The sequence below is a fragment of the Octopus bimaculoides genome, chromosome 1 (genome assembly GCF_046866305.1).
Source record: "Octopus bimaculoides isolate indiv1 chromosome 1, ASM4686630v1, whole genome shotgun sequence".
Lineage (NCBI taxonomy): Eukaryota > Metazoa > Mollusca > Cephalopoda > Octopoda > Octopodidae > Octopus > Octopus bimaculoides.
Window position 1 is genome coordinate 106185922 of NC_142928.1, and position 19494 is coordinate 106205415.

At 35.6% G+C, this 19494-nt stretch overlaps 3 protein-coding genes and 1 pseudogene across 5 annotated transcripts in view; 3 read left to right on the plus strand and 1 right to left on the minus strand.

Moving 5' to 3' along the window:
* Positions 1–4450, minus strand: part of LOC106871080 (uncharacterized) — a 69404-nt gene extending 64954 nt beyond the window's left edge. Inside the window, exon 1 of one of the 2 annotated variants that reach the window (XM_089355326.1) lies at positions 4096–4450. The gene's annotated coding sequence lies outside the window, so the exon portion shown is untranslated. Of the gene's footprint in view, positions 1–3301; positions 3450–4095 lie in introns of those variants that run through there. The other variant, XM_089355318.1, reaches the window with a different exon arrangement.
* LOC128248156 (uncharacterized) overlaps positions 1–19494 on the plus strand; it is a 62494-nt pseudogene that overhangs the window by 23741 nt on the left and 19259 nt on the right. The window lies entirely within an intron of this gene.
* LOC106869472 (phospholipid scramblase 2-like) lies at positions 81–2027 on the plus strand. Its single transcript, XM_089355345.1, has one exon. The coding sequence runs from the start codon at positions 357–359 to the stop codon at positions 1431–1433; it is 1077 nt and encodes a 358-aa protein (XP_089211471.1). The 5' UTR covers positions 81–356; the 3' UTR covers positions 1434–2027.
* Positions 4784–11816, plus strand: LOC149137667 (phospholipid scramblase 1-like). The gene has a single exon (XM_089355395.1). It carries the CDS (start codon positions 8121–8123, stop codon positions 8634–8636), a length of 516 nt encoding a protein of 171 aa, XP_089211521.1. The 5' UTR covers positions 4784–8120; the 3' UTR covers positions 8637–11816.

Consider the following 19494-nt stretch of genomic DNA (forward strand, 5'->3'; position numbering starts at 1 on the left):
GCGTTACGATATTTTCTCTAGTTTTCTAGTATGATTGGAGTGTTTAGAAGTACTTTCGTATGTTATGTGACGTCATAAAAATATAGTGCGATATTAGAACCAGTAGTCAGTCACAGTTTCCCTTTCAAGAACTAGTGGTTCAAGGGAAAGAGATAGAAACAGTTCTAAGAGGAGATCGCCATTTTTAGTTGCCTAGAAGCCACACGTAGCTACTGGTGTTTATTTAATTCAGCATTTTGGATCGCATAATCACAACTTTTGTAAATCTATTTATATAATCTATTCTGATATCAAGTATCAACTAACAGAAGTTTCAAGTCAGTTATCAATTCTGATTACTTGCAAAAACAAAAAAAATGTCTGCGCCAGTAACAACACAACCCGCGGCATCAGATTCAAAAGACAACGAGCAACCTCCGCCCGGATACGGACCACCACCACCACCTGGGTATGGATCTCCTCCATCAGGATACGGACAACCACCGCCAGTTGGCTACGCACCGCCACCCGACGGTTACGCACCTCCACAGGGCGGCTACGCCTCACCACCTGGGGGCTACGCACCTCCACAGGGCGGTTACGCACCACCACCGGGTGGTTACGCACCACCACCGGGTGGTTACGCACCACCACCGGGTGGTTACACACCATCACCCGGCGGTTATGCACCCCAACCCGGAGGATATGCACTACAACCGGGAGCTCAAGGGTCTCAACAGTGGATGACCAGGCCAACAGTTAGTAATTGTCCACCTGGTTTAGAATACTTGACAACGATTGACCAAATTTTGGTGAAGCAGCAAGTAGAAATTCTAGAAGTACTAAGTGGTTTCGAATGTGCTAACAAATATATTATAGTCAATTCAGTTGGACAACAAGTATATTTTGCTGGCGAAGAGTCTAATTTATGCATGCGTCAATGCTGCGGCAGTGCACGAGGTTTTGTGATGCACATATCCGATAATATGGCACAAGAAGTTATGAGGATAACTAGAGAATTCAAATGTTGTGCTGGATGTTGTTGGTGCGCTTGTTGTGAAGCTTGTGCTTTAGAAGTAACAGTCGAAGCTCCTGTCGGTCAAGTAGTTGGCAAAGTAAAACAGACTTGTAGCTTCTTACAACCCCTGTTCGACATTACCACCCCGGATGATGACGTTGTTTTCCGAATCAAAGGACCCGTCTGTATTTGCGATGGCCCTTGCTGTATGCAAGATCAAAAATTTAAAGTTTACGATCATGATGAATCGAATCAAGTAGGAACGATCAGTAAACAGTATTCTGGGTTTGTCCATGAAATGGTAACGCAGGCAGACAATTTTGGAGTTACATTTCCAATGGATTTAGATGTCAAAATGAAAGCAACAATGATGGGAGCTGTTTTTCTAATAGATTTCATGTTCTTCGAAAATAAGAACAAGAAAGATCATGATTAAGGATATTCATACTGATGGAATTTATCTCTCTCTCTCTCTATATATATATATGTTCAACATGTACGTATTACGCTAAAGGTGTTCTTTTAAGTGTATATTATGTTTATATACTTTTTATTTTTAACATCTATTTCCTAATTTTATTTATATATATAATTATAAATTTTCTGAAAGTAACTTTTGTTCAACGGGCACTTTAAAACCCTAATTTACTATTGTTATTACAATGTTTATACACATTGAATTTATTCTTAGTATTGTAACTAACTAATCGCGAGCTTGGTACATGTCAGGATAATTTTATTTACAAAGAGTTTGTAATCATTGCCAGTATGTTTGGCTGCAGTGAGATGTGCGAAAATATAAACTTACTGGACATAAACTGTCTTATATTAACAATTTTTTTACTGATGCTGGCCCTCATCAAATCCTGGATTTTACTATTTTATTTATTCTTAAACTAGTACTTCAGTCCTTTTCTATTGTAAAAATAGTTACATCTCTTTTTCTTTTTTCTGCGTGTAGAATTCATTCTTCTCTATTTTAAATTCGTTTGATTAAATTAAAGTCGTAATATTGTTTTTAAATTTAAAATTGTTTTACATATGAACTTTTGGTCAAACTCCAGTGTTTGACCCAAGCAAAAAAAAAAAATGCAATAGGTATAAAACAAGGGCGGAGACGGACTATATGTAATCTGAACCTTTCCCCACTTATTTATTTTAGGCTATGGAGATTATGATTCTGAAAAAAATTTTTCAAAATTTCGATCCCCCCCCCCCATTTTCTCATTTAAAAATATTTTCCGGAAATTTTCTTTTTAGAAATGCGTAAAAAAATACGGAGATTATGATTCTGAAAAAAAATTGTTTGAAAAATTTCAATCCCCCCCCCACCAAGCAGGCTATTTACATGCTAGAAATAACAGCCAAATCTCACAAAACTAATGTTAGGGTTAGGGTCAGGGTTAGGTTTACCCTGTGGATCTATATAAAACCCGGGGGGGGGGGGGGGGTATCGAAATTTTGAAATTGAGATTTTTGAAAATTTTTTTTCAGAATCGGGATTCCGTAAAAAAAAAAGAAAAAAATAAGGGGGGAAAGGTTCAGATTACATATAGTCCATCTGGACCAAAACAAGTAGTAAACGAATATGAAAAAATAAATGCGTGCTGGCGAACGGGGGGGGGGGGGAGACCAGGACAATTCACATGATCCGATTTTTTCCCTAAAGAAAATGGATATTCTTCCCATATGGATATTCTTCACACAGTTCTGGGTTCAGTCCCACTGCATGGCACCTTGGGCAAGTGAATCTTCCGAGTTCTTTCCCTCGCCAGCGCGCATATTTTCTTTTATTCGTTTACTACATGTTGTTTTACATCTGTTGCACTATTTTTTTTTTTGCTCGGGTTAAACACTGGAGTTTGACCGAACCCCTTTTCAACCGGTTTTTCCTTTGTCAAAATTAGGAAAAGTAAAGCTAATTAAGCAGAAAAAAAAGGTTCGTAAACTCAAAGGAAAATACAAGTATAAACCAGAATAGTATTCAAACAAGAGGAACTTGCACACAGTACTGTTCGATTCAATATAGTAGTTATTCCACCAAAGTATAGGCGACGAAACAAACAGTATGTAACTAAAAAATAAACTGGCAGTCACAACTATCTTATATCATACTCCACAAATCTTGTTAGATATTCATATTGGCAGAAACGCACTTTTTCGACTGCGGAGATTCCGAACCTGCAAAAAAATTGGCATTTCAAAATTTAAATTCTCCCACCCCAATTTCTTCATTTTTCACTTTTTTTAGAAATTTCTTTTGGCGAAATACGTAGAAAAGTAGGTAAATATAAAGATCCTTACCCGGGAACAGCAAAAAAAAAATTAACCAGCCTGGTGGGAGGGGGTATTAACAAGTATGTGGAAAACGAATATGACAAAAATGCGCGCTGACGACCCTGGAGTGGGGAGGGGACTTTCAGAAAATTCACAAGATCCGATTTTTCCGTCATAATTTCCGGTATATATATATATATATATATATATATATATATATATATATATATATATATATATATATATATATATATATATATATATATATATATATATATATATATATATATATATATATATATATATATATATATATATATATATATATATATATATATATATATATACACACGTAGGAGTGGCTGTGTGGTAAGTAACTTGCTTACGAACCACATGGTTCTGGGTTCAGTCCCACTGCGTGGCACCTTCGGCAAGTGTCTTCTACTATAGCTTCGGGTCGACCAAAGCCTTGTGAGTGGATTTGGTAGACGGAAACTGAAAGAAGCCCGTCGTATATTGTATATATATATGTTTGTGTTTGTCCCCCCTAACATCGCTTGACAACCGATGCTGGTGTGTTTACGTCCCCGTAACTTAGCGGTTCGGCAAAAGTGATCGATAGAATAAGTACTAGGCTTACAAAAAATAAGTCCTGGGGTCAATTTGCTCGACTAAAGGCGGTGCTCCAGCATGGCCACAGTTAAATGACTGAAACAAGTAAAAGAGTATACTCTCAGGCCTTCAAGCAGGCTATCCACATGCTAGAAATAACAGCCAAATCTCACAAAACTGCGATAACATAATGCACTCAATCTACTCACCTTTCTCCAAAGATTTCTTTCAGAGTAATTTCGCTCAGTAATATAACAAAGTATTCATGTGAAATTAAAGTGGTCTTTTCTTTTTCAAACTTTCTTTTTTAAACTTTTTTTAAAAACTTTTTTTCGAATTCGGAAAATACGGAGATTAAGAATATGGAAAAAATAAACACAATATCAAATTTTGGCACTATCATGCTATTAGCTGTCAGAAGTGAAAGCGCTCACTGCTACTGAAGTATCTGTCTGTCTGCCTGTCTGCCTGCCTGTCGATTCTTTGGCTACTGACAGCTAATACCATGACTGGCCGGAGCGAGCTATATGTCTGTCTGTCTGTCTGTCTCTCTATCTATCTATCTATTACTTGAAAGTTCGCGCGTCCGCGCTAGCTAGTCGTGAGTAGAAAACACAAATTTAATATAAAACCATATTTCCTGAAATTGCAAATTATTTAAAATATAAAAATATAATTTTCAACAGAGAGAATTTATCAAAATAGAAAACAAATGAAGTTTGAAGTTTAAAAATAATAGGATCGACCACTCACGACTAGCTAGCGCGGACTCGCGAACTTTCGAGTAATAGATAAGATAGATAGATAGATAGATAGAGAGACAGACAGACATATAGCTCGCTCCGGCCAGTCGTGGTATTAGCTGTCAGTAGCCAAAGAATCGACAGGCCAGCAACAGGCAGGCAGACAGACAGATACTTCACTAGCAGTGAGCACTTTCACTTCTGACAGCTAATAGCATGATAGTGCCCAAATTTTTTATGAAAAACTCCGACCCAAAATCCCCCCCAAATCATATATAAATAAACACCCTTCCCCTCCTCCCGCGTATTTCTTCATTGGTAATTCGTATTTAGAAAGTTGATCTTCGGTTTGGCTCTCTTTTAAAGTTTGATAATTTTCACTCTATCAGGAAACAGGATTTGGAAGCAGCTCATTTTATGCGTGACAGCACGTCTTGTCAACTGTAAACAAAGCAAATAAATTGGGTAGGTGGGGGTGGGGTAAATGAAATTTAAAAAATTTTATTTTTGCTAAATCGTAAATCCGATATTGAAAACATAAATCTGAAAAATTTTGGGGCTAATACAGAATCGCATCTTGAAAAATGCACTTTAAAAAAAAAATTTTTTTCGGATTCCTACATTTTGAAAGTCGGAGATTACGAATATGCAAAAAAAAAAAAAAATTGGCGGAGGATTTTTTTGGGGTCTTATTTTTACATGAACGCACTATATTGCGGGCAGAGATTCCGAATCTGCAAAAAAAATCTGCATTTCAAAATTTAATTCCACCCCCCCATAAATTTCTTACGTTTTCACTTTTTAAAATTGATGGTTGGGGGCGTAAACACCCCTCCCTCCGCCCTATGACAAGCAGTGAAATTAAAGTGTTTTCTCAACTAATGTTTGAGGTATACATAGAATTATAAAATAGCAGACGCAAAAAGTATCTAAACAGAAAATCTAACATGCTAGAAACACGTTTTCAAAATTTTAATACGAATTACCAAAGAAAAAATTTCAGAATTTTAATCCCCCTCTCGCCCAATTTCATTTTTCACTTATTTTAGAATTTTTTTGGCGAAATATGTAGAAAAATAGGGAGATTATGATCCTAAAAAAATTGTTTGTAAAATTACACATTTTCAAAAAATAAATAAACAACCCTCCCCTCAACCCTATGACAGAAAGTGAAATTTCCCCCACTCGCTTTTTTTCTTTGCCAGCGGGACAAATTTTGAAAACGTGTTTTGGGGTTCTTCAAAATCTTCAATTTTTAAGTACGCCCTAACCGGAAATCTGACATGCTAGAAACAACAGCCAAACCGAGGATCAACTTTCTAAATACGAATTAGAACATGTTGTGGTTGACATTAAGAGAGGTATATAAAAATTAGATTTTTTGCACACACACAACAAAATGACATTAAACATTTTTTTTCTTCTTTTTTGGTAATTCGTATTTAGAAAGTTGATCCTCGATTTTTTGGCAGATTCGGAATCTCCGCCCTCGATATAGTGTGTTCCTGTACAAAAAAAAAAATTTAAAAAATCCCAAAGTGGGTGTGGTCTATGATCTTTACCTCCGCCAGAGATAGTAGGGAATTGACGAACATATACAAATCGAAATTAAATACAAAGACATTAAAGTGAAAAGAATTTGCGGTTTACTTGTGTTTGCCTTGAATAATCGTAAATAATAATTTAATGTAAATTAAATATACACCATTTTATGAGAAACAAACATTAATGTTTAATAAGTGGCTCAAATTTCGGTGATCTTTGCCCAAATTTCACCTCTCCCCCAATTTTAAATTTTGAACTTTTTCATCCGTTTATTTATTTGTCTATCTATCTATGCCTGTCCGTTTATTCATAAAATATATATGTTAACTAAATGTGGCTGTCCTATAGAAGACGGTGTTACTGCTGTTTTTAGCCCCGGGAAGACATTCATATCTTTCTATTTATACACATATTTATATGCTTATTGAATTTAAATTTTGAAAATGTGGTTTCTTGCATTAAAAATGCATTTTTCAAGGAGAGTTGCGAAACTGCATTAGCCCCGTTTTTTCTTACACATACAGAATCTAGTCTTTCTCGTTCGCAAAATCAGCCCCAGCCTTAATTTTGCTCAGATTGCTCTCATTTTTGGTGTATCGATACAACTCTGAATTTTGATTACGATCAACTTTATATCGTAAATTAAAGAATCTGATGTTATTTGGAATTAAAGTTGGGAAATTTGGGTAATTTTAGTTAATCGACAACGTGGCATTAGCAGCTTGTTACCATGACAACTGAATGAGAAAGACTTGTAGTGACGTCATATGGCGCCAAAAAGGCATAGTCGCCATTACTGCATCTTTGACCATGCATGCGTGGATTTCAACATCCAAGCGTTCCCGCTTCTATTCTGTCTCTTACCACGCCAGACAGCGAACAAGCAAGACGGTCTAAAACAAGCTCTCATTGAGTGTGGAAGAAGCAAGTTGTCTCTCCAACGATTCATCTCTAGAGACAGTACATCTACATTCAGGCTACTCAGAAACCGGACAATTGGAAGCTGTATATTTTCCACCATAAATAAATATTGTTGTTGTTGATCAGTTTGGAGTTCTGCGTTCCGTTCACTTCTAATTTAATATAGGAAAGTCAGGTGTACATCTAATGATGTATAACCCACTTTCCTAAAGGCTAGATCCAGATGATACATGTTGGTATTTCTGTTTATTTACAAACCTACATTGAATAGGTCAGACGCTACATTTCATAGGATACAACCTTAAAGTTGACACTGCTTCGCTAAACGCAGAAAATTTCTGTCTCGCTATTGGCTAAAAACAGTTTTTTTTTTGTTTTTTTTTTATTTTTAAACATCTGTAACTTTTTTTCTCCACAACATCATACCTTCAAAGCAATGAGACTGGAATGCTACATTATTATAGCCGATTTTCAGATTTTTAATGTCTTCTATAAAAAGCATATTTTGCGAATGGATAAAACTAGATCCATCCCAGCAATGGACCACCCATGTGTTACTTCCGGATCATTATGTTTATGGGGAGAAAAATATTGAAAAACATTAATACATGTCAGAATGACAAAGATTTTCACCCCCCCACTGGTTTTTAAATGCTTAGTGCAAAACAAACTGACCAAAATCAGTCCGGAGTTTTTTTAAAAATCATAAATTTTCGAAAATTTTATTTCATTAAAAGATCGTGGTGGAAAAAAGAAAGAAAAACACTGAGAAAACCCTGCCAACTTATTATGGGTGTCCTGATCTGAAACTCCGTCGAAGTTGTTGGTTGGATGATTTTACTTTCAAGGTGGTTGTGGGAGGAGGAAATCAGATTAAACTGTATAAAAATCACGTTACCTACCCAGTTTGGCAAGTAACACAGTCATAGTACTTCATTCGGGAAGTTATTTTTATATCAGAGATAGAAAACAAACAAACAAAAAATATATTCGTTAAGTTTGTCAAACTTAGTTACATTAATAGAATGTCGACACCAGTAATAACACAACCCGGAACATCAGATTTAAGTAAGGGTAGCGAGCAACCACCGCCGGCTGGATATGCACCACAACCCGGTGGTTATTCAACCCAATTCGGAGGATATGCACCACAGCCGGGAGTTCAAGGGTCTCAACAGTGGATGACCAGGCCAACAGTTAGTAATTGTCCACCTGGTTTAGAATACTTGACAACGATTGACCAACTTTTGGTGAAACAGCAAGTTGAAATCCTAGAAGCATTAACTAGCTTCGAATGTGCTAACAAATATATTATGATCAATGCTGTCGGACAACAAGTATATTTTGCTGGCGAAGAGTCTGATATCTGCATGCGTCAATGCTGCGGCTCTGCACGAGGTTTTGTGATACACATATCTGATAATATGGGACAAGAAGTTATGAGGATAACTAGAGAATTCAAATGTTTTGCTGGATGCTGTTGGTGCGCCAATACCGAACATTGTGCTTTTGAAGTAACAGTTGAAGCCCCTGTGGGTTAAGTAATTGGCAAAGTAAAACAGACTTGTAGTTTCTTCCGACCCCTGTTCGACATTACCACCCCGGATGATAACGTTGTTTTCCGAATCAAAGGACCAATCTGTGTTTGTGATGGTCCTTGCTGTATGGAAGATCAAACGTTTGAAGTTTTCGATCACAGTGAAACGAACCAAATAGGAACGATCAGTAAACAATATGCTGGTTTTGTCAATGAAATGTTCACGAACGCAGACAATTTTGGAGTTACATTTCCAATGGATTTAGATGTCAAAATGAAAGCAACAATAATCGGAGCTCTCTTTCTGATAGATTTCATGTTTTTCGAACATAGCAATAAATAACTTTACAAGTACTTTTTTCAGGAAGTTGTGAGGCAGCATAACTTATTGGTGTCAATATATTTGGTTTCAGTGAAGACTTTCTCCTCAAACAACACTTGTTTCGATTTTATCGTTTTTGCCTACGCACGCTCTCACCAGCTTCCTTGGAACTGGATTTTACATTTACTTTTTGATTAGTACAGTTATTTCCTGTTCCTTTTTTTTTTATATCTACTTTACGTTCTCTTTTACAAATTTGCTTGATGACAGATATCGTTGTGCTTTTTAATATTCAAAGCTATTTTCACATGTAAATATTTTCTTTGTACAAAAAAAAAAAAAAAGTTATCTAGCAAAATTAAGAAATAAGCTAAGCAAAAGTAGAAAAAAATTACGGAAAAGGCCGATATTTAGGACTCATTACGGTAAGATCGCCTGCTAGCTTCTCTCATTAGTACATTTATTCTTCGGCAATCCATTGCTTTTGGTCTCGGAAAACTACAAGTATTTGTTTGGCAAGTTCCGTAAAACATTTTTATTTCTCCACTTTTTTTTCAGCTTACACACACAAACGCATACATAGACAAACATACATAAACAATTAGTGAAAACAGAAAACGTGTATATTTATGTATGTGTATGAGTGAGTGTGTTAGCTTGTGTGTTTGTCTCTGTTCAAGTCGCTCGTGCAAAAGAAAGTGTTTCACTGTTCAACTGCAAAAATAAACATTGAAAAATAAAAATCTTATACGGAGCTTACCGAACAAATACATTGTCAGAGACCAAAAACAATCGATTGCCAAAATGGATAATTTGTTTTAAATGTTCTTTACACACAAAGCACACATTTTCATTAAAAAAATTGTAATTATTACTTCTTTCATGGTTTGAATGCAGGGAAAAAAATATCAAAATGATCTTGCTTCATTTTAAGAAAATATCTTAAACTTTATATTTTGTATTTACTTGTGAAACTTTGCTTAAGCAAGCTTTATATTCAACGCCTTACTTCATAACTTTGTATTCAAGTCATATGCACCACAAACTTTTGATGGAACTTGTATGAACATGTTATTATCCGGATCAAAGTGTGTTTAGATGACTAAAATAGATTTTCTAAGTTAACATATAACATACTGCTATACAATAATTTTGGTATTCTACGACTCACGTAAAAGATATTATTTTCGAATACTTAACAACTTGTTAATTTTGCTGTACATCTCTAATCATACACTACTGCCTGCCAATTAATGATGCCTAATTTATATCAGTCGGCGTTTACACCTAACTGAAAGAAGTAATTTCACTGCCAGTCAATGATTAATTTTGATTGGAGTTTTCACTCCATTGATGATTATGACCTATCTAAACCACGAACCTAAACTTGGTCTTCATAAGTGGAATTTGTTTTACCTGAGAAATATGTAAAAAAAATATCAAAAATCAGAAACTCCAAATCAGTTGCCTCTCCCCCCTTTTCCCTCGTTCTTCCTCATTATCTGTGGAAATGTTCACCTCCATTTCTCATTACCACTATATTATGTTCTAGTTACTAGAGCAGATACCTTGACGAAAAGAGCTGATTAATTATTAATCTAACATAAATTTTACAAGATAAATGCAACACGCTGTTTTACGATTCTTTTTTATATAAAAACAATGCAAAATAGGTCAAGTGTTGTTTGATAAGTTAGATGTTATTTTTGTCCGATACTTGCAGCTGTCTTTTCAGTCATTTCCTGACCATTTGCTAATCCAACATCCCTTCAATGTCAAGTTGAATCGGCCATTACATCTGTAGTGGTATTCAAAAGTATCCATTAAAAAGAATGTTAGAATCATATGGTGAGAAGTCTTGATCGGTGCGATACAACCTAAAGTCTTTCCTAATCAAACTGTATGGCGGAAGGGTAGCAGATAGTGAATATTTTGTTATTATCCCTCCCCAACATATTTTCTTTTTATTTGTCTTCTTGGTAAGGTAATCCTGGGGTTTTTTCTCAATACTTTGATCAATTATAGTTTTAATGTTTTTTCATTCTTTTCTTCTCGTAAAAATATGTTGCTAAATAGAATTTCTTATTAAAAAATAATAATAATAATAAGGCAGTAAACAAAACATTTGAATTGGTGCTGAAAATCATTTACTTTGTGTGTGTTTATCCGTTTAATCCATTTTACTTAGCATGGTATTACGAAAAAGTTAAATCATTGAACTCGGGTATTAATCTCTATGTGTAGCTTTATCCATGACCGTCCTATCTGTATTCAGCATGCTACTATAGGGCTTCAAAACTGAGGCCCTAAAACATCAGAAAGCAGGCTGTTGTTTAAACAACATGTCACATGTAAAAATAACAAGGTTCGTTAATTTGGATAAGTTCATATACTGTGGCAAGATAAAAATTTTAACATTTCAAATAAATTCCTTTGCCTGAGAGAGAAAATATGTTTGAATCTCCAGACAATCTGAGTAAAGCCCATTGATGGCTGAAGGATTTTGCTTGAAATGTCCAAATTACCATCTCCACATGAAATATACGAGCTTGGATAATTTTCGCTGATGCAGACTACAATAGTTTCCCTAGACTTCTATTCTATTTTTTGACTAACAAGTTGATCACTTTACTGAGTGAATCCAACATTAACTTTAATGAACAAAAGTTTATATTTTATATTCTATTATTTTTATTGTACCTGATACTTTGCAAGCTTTTGACAATTTTATTCTTACTTTTCCTACAAAAGCCTTGTTGGCTTCATATTATTATTGTTATTATTTTTCTTCAATAGCAAATGTCTTTGTATGTTTACGCAGTTTTGTTATTGATTTTTGAAATTAAAAAAAGAACAAACTAATGTTTTTTTTTTTCTTTTTTGAATCGAATCTGTTTAGGTTTTGGGATCTTGTTCAAAACGGGGGCACCAGTTTTCATTTATGTTTTATGTAGTGTTTTTGGTACCGAAAGACTTTCAAACTTCGTATACTTATCTATTTTGTGTTGTAGAACAGAAAAAAAATTTTGTATTCGAATTTATTTCATGTAAAAAATTGTCTTATTTCGATAATTTCAACCAATCACTGACAAGTATTCAGCTGTTTATACTTACTCCTTTGGCAATTTAAGCGGTGTAAAGCGTATTTAATCTCCATTACTTCTGACATTTTGCAGAGAGGCAACACACGTGTTCGTTTTCCATAACCCTAACCCTAATTGACTTGCTCCTTCCCTAAAAAACCAGGCCTTGTGCCTATAATAGAAAGGTTTATTAGCTACTGCCAATATGCTTCAGCCATTTTTTGACAAGGAAATAATAATTTTATCACCGCCAGAATCGTTTGTTTACGTAGTCAGCACTTAATTTTTACGGCTGAATGGACGTCAGTCATTGGTTGAAATTACAGAAATACGACAACTTTAACATGAAATAACTTGCGATGTACGTTTTTTTGTTAAGAAGACTAAGAGAAAAAAAATGTTTTATATGACACATTCTACCAGTGTCCCAAGTTTCAAAATGTTTCGTTAAGAAAATACTGGTGCCCCCGTTTTGAACAAGATCCAGGTTGTGGGGCAATATTGGCTCGAAGTTTCAGAATTTTAGCTATTTTGGATCTTTCTGATTTGACGGGCAACACTTTTCATTAATGTTTTATGTAGTGTTTTTGGTACCTAAACACTTTCAAACTTCGTATACTTGTATATTTTGTGTTATAGAACAGATAAAAATTTTTGTATTCAAAGTTATTTCATGTAAAAAATTGTCGTATTTCGGTAATTTCAACCAATCACTGACGTTTATTGAGGTGAAAACAATTACTGCCGTGGAATTTAAACATGTTCTAACAGTGTCATGGGATCTTTTCTCTTGGATAAAATTAGTGCCGTAGTTTGTCAACAACAACTATCCGTGGTACTATTATTTATGACATCGTTCGTGCGTTTGTACTGGTTTTAGCTTAAGGGTTTTAGGGTTTGGGTTAGTTTTAGGGTTACGGTTAGGGTTATGATTATTTTTGCCATAACCTCACTCATAACCCTAACCCTAACTCTAAAACCTTAAACCCTTACTAGGGAATAATGATTGACACCGGCAAAAATTATTGTTTACAAAAACAGTAGTAACTGTATTCAGCTGAATAGACGTCAGTGATTGGTTGAAATTACCGAAATACAACAACTTTAACATGAAATAACTTATTAAGAAACTTTTGTTAAGAAGACTAAGAGAAAAAGATGTTTTATATGACACATTCTACCAGTATCCCAAGTTTGAAAGTGTTTCTTTAAGAAAACAAGTGGTGCCTGTCAAATCAGAAAGATCTGCAATTTTTGTAAGTTAAAGGTTATAATTGATTTCATTTGGGATCTTTTCCCTTTGAACGGCACATCGAGAAATTAATTTTTTGTAACTAAGCACTCTCAAACTTCGGACACTGGTAGAATGTGTCATATAAAATATCTTTTACTCTTAGTGCTGTTGAGAAAAGTTTATATTTTCAAAGTTATTTTGTGTTAAAGTTGTATTTCGGTAATTTCAACCAATCAATGAATGACGTGTAATCAACTGAATAAAATTACTGTCGTTGTTTGTCAACAACAACTATCGGCGGTGTATATTTCGTTTGTCACTGTTATTTATGACATCGTTCGTGTGTTTGTACTGGTTTTAGTTTTAGGGTCAGGGTTAGAGATAGGGTTTTATAATTAGGGTCAGGGTTAGGGATAGGGGTTTAGGGTTAGAGTTACAGGAAAATGTGAAAAAAATGAAGAAATTGGAAGTGGGGGGGGATGTTATTCCGAAAATAGTAGCTGAAAAACAGGAAAAAAAAACCCTAAAAGCAGTAGAAATGCACGAATGATTGTGGTGGCGCCATGAAGTAAACATGCTTCAGATACACTCGTTTATTCATACAAACGTAACTGAGATGAAATATGTCATAAATAACAGTGACAAACGAAATATACACCACTGGAAGTTGTTGACAAACAACAGCAGTAATTTTATTCAGCTGAATTGATTGGTTGAAATTACCGAAATACGACCATTTTAACACAAAATAACTTTGAAAATACAAACTTTTCTCAACAGCGCTAAGAGTAAAAGATGTTTTATATGACACATTCTACCAGTGTCTGAAGTTTGAAAGTGTTTAGTTACAAAAAATTAATTTCTTGATGTGCCATTCAAAGGGTAAAGATCCTTAATTTGCATTGGCAAATTAATTGATATTTATTTTATTGTACTTATAATGGAGATTGCAATGAATTATTGTAAGGTGTTTAACAATGTGCGTTCATGATTTAATAATGATTTTACATCAATAAAAAAAAAAACCTACATTTTTATAGAGGAAGTGCATAAGTGATTCAGTCGACCCCACTGTTATTGAACCAATCGAGGAATACTGTTGGAACTATAAAAGAGCATGTAAAGCAGACCTAGAAATTCAATTCAATGAAGGATCACGTGAAATGTAGGATTTAGGGAGATGAATAGTTAAATGTATATAACAAATTGTAAAGTTTGGATTTCATAATTTTGAATATTGTGCACTGATTCAAAAAAATATGGCAGTGAACAGCATATCCAGTATAGAATGACTCTGGATTTTGTAAATAGAAAGATTTGCCAATTAAATTTATATCTGTGATACTTTGTGATTTTGATGGAGAAGGGCAGTGCCCATGAGAACCTCCAAGACTAGTGGGTGAAAAGATGACATGGGAGATCTGGTCATAATGCTTGTAGCTGCTTGGTCTTTGTTAAAAGCACTTGATGTTTGGGTGTCCTGTATGATGTTAAATCCAAACAGAATAAATTTACTGCACAAATTAGTATTCCCAAAACAACAATACTCTTACCCTTAATTACCTTTTAATTACATGTTGTTTCGTCTCAGATCGCCCTTGATTTGAGCTGATTTGTAATAAAGGTATTTAGTCTGCAAGAGGAGTATATATAATTGCATTAACCTGTGTGTCATTTTCTTAAGATGATAGAATGTGATTTGAGGGAGATTTTGCTATTATTCCTGAGATGCTGAGTGACTATGTAGAGGTTCCTCTTTTGTAAATGAAGATAATCTAGTAGATTTTTGAGTTTCCATTTTTTAAAAATAAATGCTATTTTGGATGTATTTTGTAAATTATATTTTAGCTGTGGTTGATTATAAAGTCTTTTGGTCTACTACAGAATGTTGCATACTATTATATAAGATGTGTGGTGTGTTTACTCGTGGAAATAATACAAGAAACAAACTCTAAAATAACAGTGAGACTTTATTCCTCTACTAAATTATACAGTGGACACATCATGAATTCTGTTGGTTGTATAGTTCATCCATCATTAGAATAATTCAACCCTGGGCATCGTTGGTTACAAGTGCTTTGTTATAACAACAGGAAAATATTATGACATGTGCTCCAGGAAATCTCTCACCTCACTGCCCATAAATGATTTGACAAAGTTATTTATAAGCAGTGGGTAGGCTCCAGCAATGATTCAGATTAATTGAGGATGTATTATGCACAACATGATTGCATCCAAAATCCTTATCCCGCACAATACTCACCCATTCAAATACCTAATCATTTAAAATTAACATGTGGAGCCGATTTATGGCTTGTTGAATTTAAAATGTCAGATCAGAAATGGGTCTTGCTACATCGCCCATGGACTAGTGAGATTCTTGGCAGAGAAACACACCAAATACAAATAGTTTAGCAAAATTAACAATAGGTGTAACAACCAGAAATTGTATGGAAACAAATACAAGAGGAAAAATAAGAACATCATCAATTATTAGAGTTTGCAAAAACCAACTCATGTGAGAACAAGTACAAAGGAATGTTTGTAAAACTGCAATGAAAATTCAATGTGAAACAGTTCAGCATGAAAGTCGTTAGAATTCACTAAGTAATCAAGAATAGTATGTATGAGCAACTTTTCTACCACGTCCCTGAAAAGTGATGGAAGAAATGTCAAAAACACATTTACTTGCATTAATTATCACACCATATTGTGACAGGTAAGTAAAAAGTTGTTCTAAATGAAATACATGCTCCTCTTTTGTAGAACTGGCTATCAATAAGTCATCAATATAAGTGAAAAAATCTAGACTATGTGTGACTTTGTTGATAAATCTCTGACAAGTATTAGCAACATTATTGTTATATCGCATGTTCGGATGGCATACCTTTGCCAATAACATACCTCTACTCAACTACCAAACTCTCACTTCTGACGACTCAACAGAACTCGATGTCTAGTCTATCGACGGCTCTGGCTTGCTCTACGCAAAGCTCCCTGTCTAGTTATCACATCCACTATTTATACGTATTGGACTAGCCTACTTATCGTCTGAGGGTGTCCACACAACACCTTCCCCTTTTGAGAATTTTTTTTTCCCCCTAAACCTGAATTTATCAATTCTATTTCCTTGGCAAGAAACTGGCATATCTTTTTCTCTTAGCATTAATTTCCATCATTTCTGTAGGTTTTCTCTTCTTGTTTGACCTACCTGTCAGTTCTGCTTCTGCTTGTGGTTCTAGGACCTCGAACAAATCATACCATATATCCATTGGTTCTTCTCGCCTCTTTTGATTTTTGGTATATCTTTTTTTAATTGGTTTATATGTCTTCTATGTTCATATTTTGGTCCTTTTACCATGTACATCACGTTACCCAGACGTCCAGTTATACTTCCTTGTTCCCAGTCCTGTTTTCCGTTTCTACGTTTTAAAATACTCTTCATCACCCGTGTTAAAAAATTTCATTTTTCTTCCCGAATTTTCTCTATTTTTTGTTTCCTACTCAGCAACAATTTATCAAAAATAGAACGAATTTTTCTGGAAAACATCAAATCTGCGGGTGACATACCTGACTCTGCATTTGAATTCAGTGTTATTCTATATACCTGCAAAAAGTTTGTCATCTTTGTACCTTCACCTAAAGCTCTCTTGAATGTGTCGATGAATCTTTCCGCTAACCCATTTGACCTTGGATGGAATGGCGGAATTAACACACGCTTCATTTGAACCGACTTACAGAATCTTTCAAACTCTTTCGCTGTGAATTGTGTACCATTATCTGGCACCTCATAACGAGTGAATAATTCTTCCAAGAAGTCAATCGTCACACTTGTGGTTGGCCTTGAACATTTACACACTTCAGGCCATTTGGAATAGCTATCTACCACGATGATATAATGAGAGCCATTTATTGGTCCTGTGAAATCCACATGCAGTCTAGACCATGCCGAATCCATTATTGGCCACGGTTGAATCTGCATTGGGGGCATCTTTGCTGTCATAACGCATCCTCTACTCTGTTTTACCAGTCTTTCAATTTGCTTGTACATATTCAGCCAATAAACGTAACTCCTCATGAGGCTCTTCATCCGGATGTCCTACATGAAAGTCTTTTAATACTCTGTTTTGCAGTGCTTCAGGTATTACCACTCTTTGCGCATATAATAATACCTCATCAGATACTGAATAATGCTTTGAACCTGCGTCCCGCTCATTTATATTTTTCGTGTTACTCAACATTTTAAAAATCTTCCTGATCCAATTTAATTTGTTTCAGCGTTACTGACAAATCATGTACTTCATTGCACAAAATGTTCTTCAGTTCCATTTCTAGTTTTAACGATGCAATCACCATGTCTTCAAAAGGATCCTCATATTTTGGAATTAGCCTCGACAACTTGTCTGCATGTCCCATTTTCATTGATGGCAAAAACTCCATCTGGAAATCGTAGTTCAACTGGGTAGTCCCCCAGTGCTGTAAGCGGTATACTGAGTGTGTGGGAATACCCTTTTTCGAATCGAAAATAGACAGTAATGGTCAGTGATCTTGTAGTGACGTCATATTGGCGCCAAAAGGCCGACGCCATTGCTGCATCCTTATCCACGCATGCGTGGATTTCAACATCCAAGCGTTCCTGATTCTATTCTGTCTCTCTTACCAAGGCAGACAGCAACCAAGCAAGATGTCTAAGCAAGCTCTCCCATTTGAGTGTGGTTGAACCAAGTTGTCTCTATAAAGACACCAGCACGAAGAACCGTACATCTACATTTCAGGCTACTCTAAAACCGCACAATTAGAAGCTGTTTACCTTTTCCACCGAACAATAAATATTTGTTGTTGTTGATCAGTTTGGAGTTTCTGCGTTCAGTTCTCTTCCAATTTAATGTAGGAGAGTTAGGTGTATATCTAAAGATATATAACCCACTCTCCTAAAGTGGTGACCTTGTAAGGAACGACCGTGCAAACTCAAAAAGGGAGAAATGGTGACGAATGGAAAAACAGAGGACTCCTTTTATTTAAACGTGTCACACGGTCGTACACAAAATAATATATATCAATAATGATATACAAATAATATGTTATACGACGATAACATAGATGACCAGTAATGAAAGACCACAACCGTATTAGATGAATAACAGAGATATTTATTATGGCGTTAAAGATGTATGTCTGTGTGAGAGTGTGAATGCGACATATAAGAACATTATCAAAGACAGGCCGTCATACAAAGAAAAGTGTGTATGTGAGTGATACATGTATGTGTATGTGAAATATTACAGCAGAGAGAAAGAGAGTCAATAACACGTGAGCAATTATACCAGTTCTTTAGTACACTATAGGAAAAGTTCTGTATGTGAAAGTGAGGAGGCTGAGTGTGGCAGAGCTGATCACTAGTTGTGATGTCGTGGCATCGATGCCGGGCCGTGGTTCTTGTTATACAGATGTTCGTCGCTGGCTGAGAACTCTTGTCTGTTTATTTATCGTGGTGAAGCTGAGTCACCTAACAGAATCAAAGAGAGAGATGTGCCGCAGAGGTTTGGTTTGGTGTACATAGTAAGTCGTGTTGATGCTGGTGGTGTAGAGGCTGCTTGGTAGTAATCGTGTTGGTCATGACGATGATGCTGGATAGTAGTCGTAGACTCTTGTTGCTGATGTGGCGACGGCGATGGTCATCGTTGGCTGGACGAAGCTGTTGAAGTGGTCGCTGGCTGATTGTTGCTGCTGCTGTCGTGTGGTACACGGAACAGTCTCTATGAGAAACTGGACCGAGACAAATTTGTTGGGTATGAGTTAAAGCTATTTATAACAAACTATCGGCTCCCGAAGGCTTCAGTTTAATACTCTATCACGTGACCTTATTAGGGGCTGTGATTGGTCAGTTTGCGTTCTGGCGGGAACGGTTCGAAGAAGTTGCTGATTCGAATAATAATCAGTCACGTGATGACAAGGAATGGGTTCTCTACTACGCTCGCGTTTATTTATATTTAAATGAGAAGATTGTATGTAATGGCGATAGTAGTTTGTATCTAATGGCGGGAGGTAGTTTTGTATGTAATGGCGATCGAGGTGTTAGAGACGATAGGTAGTTTCACTACAACCCCGACTAAGGAACGACTGCAGCCACGACAATCTGGACTGATCAGCATCATCATTGGTATGAGCAACACGAGTTTCCGGCCGCCGTCATCATCATCATCATAACGACTTTTTGAACAAT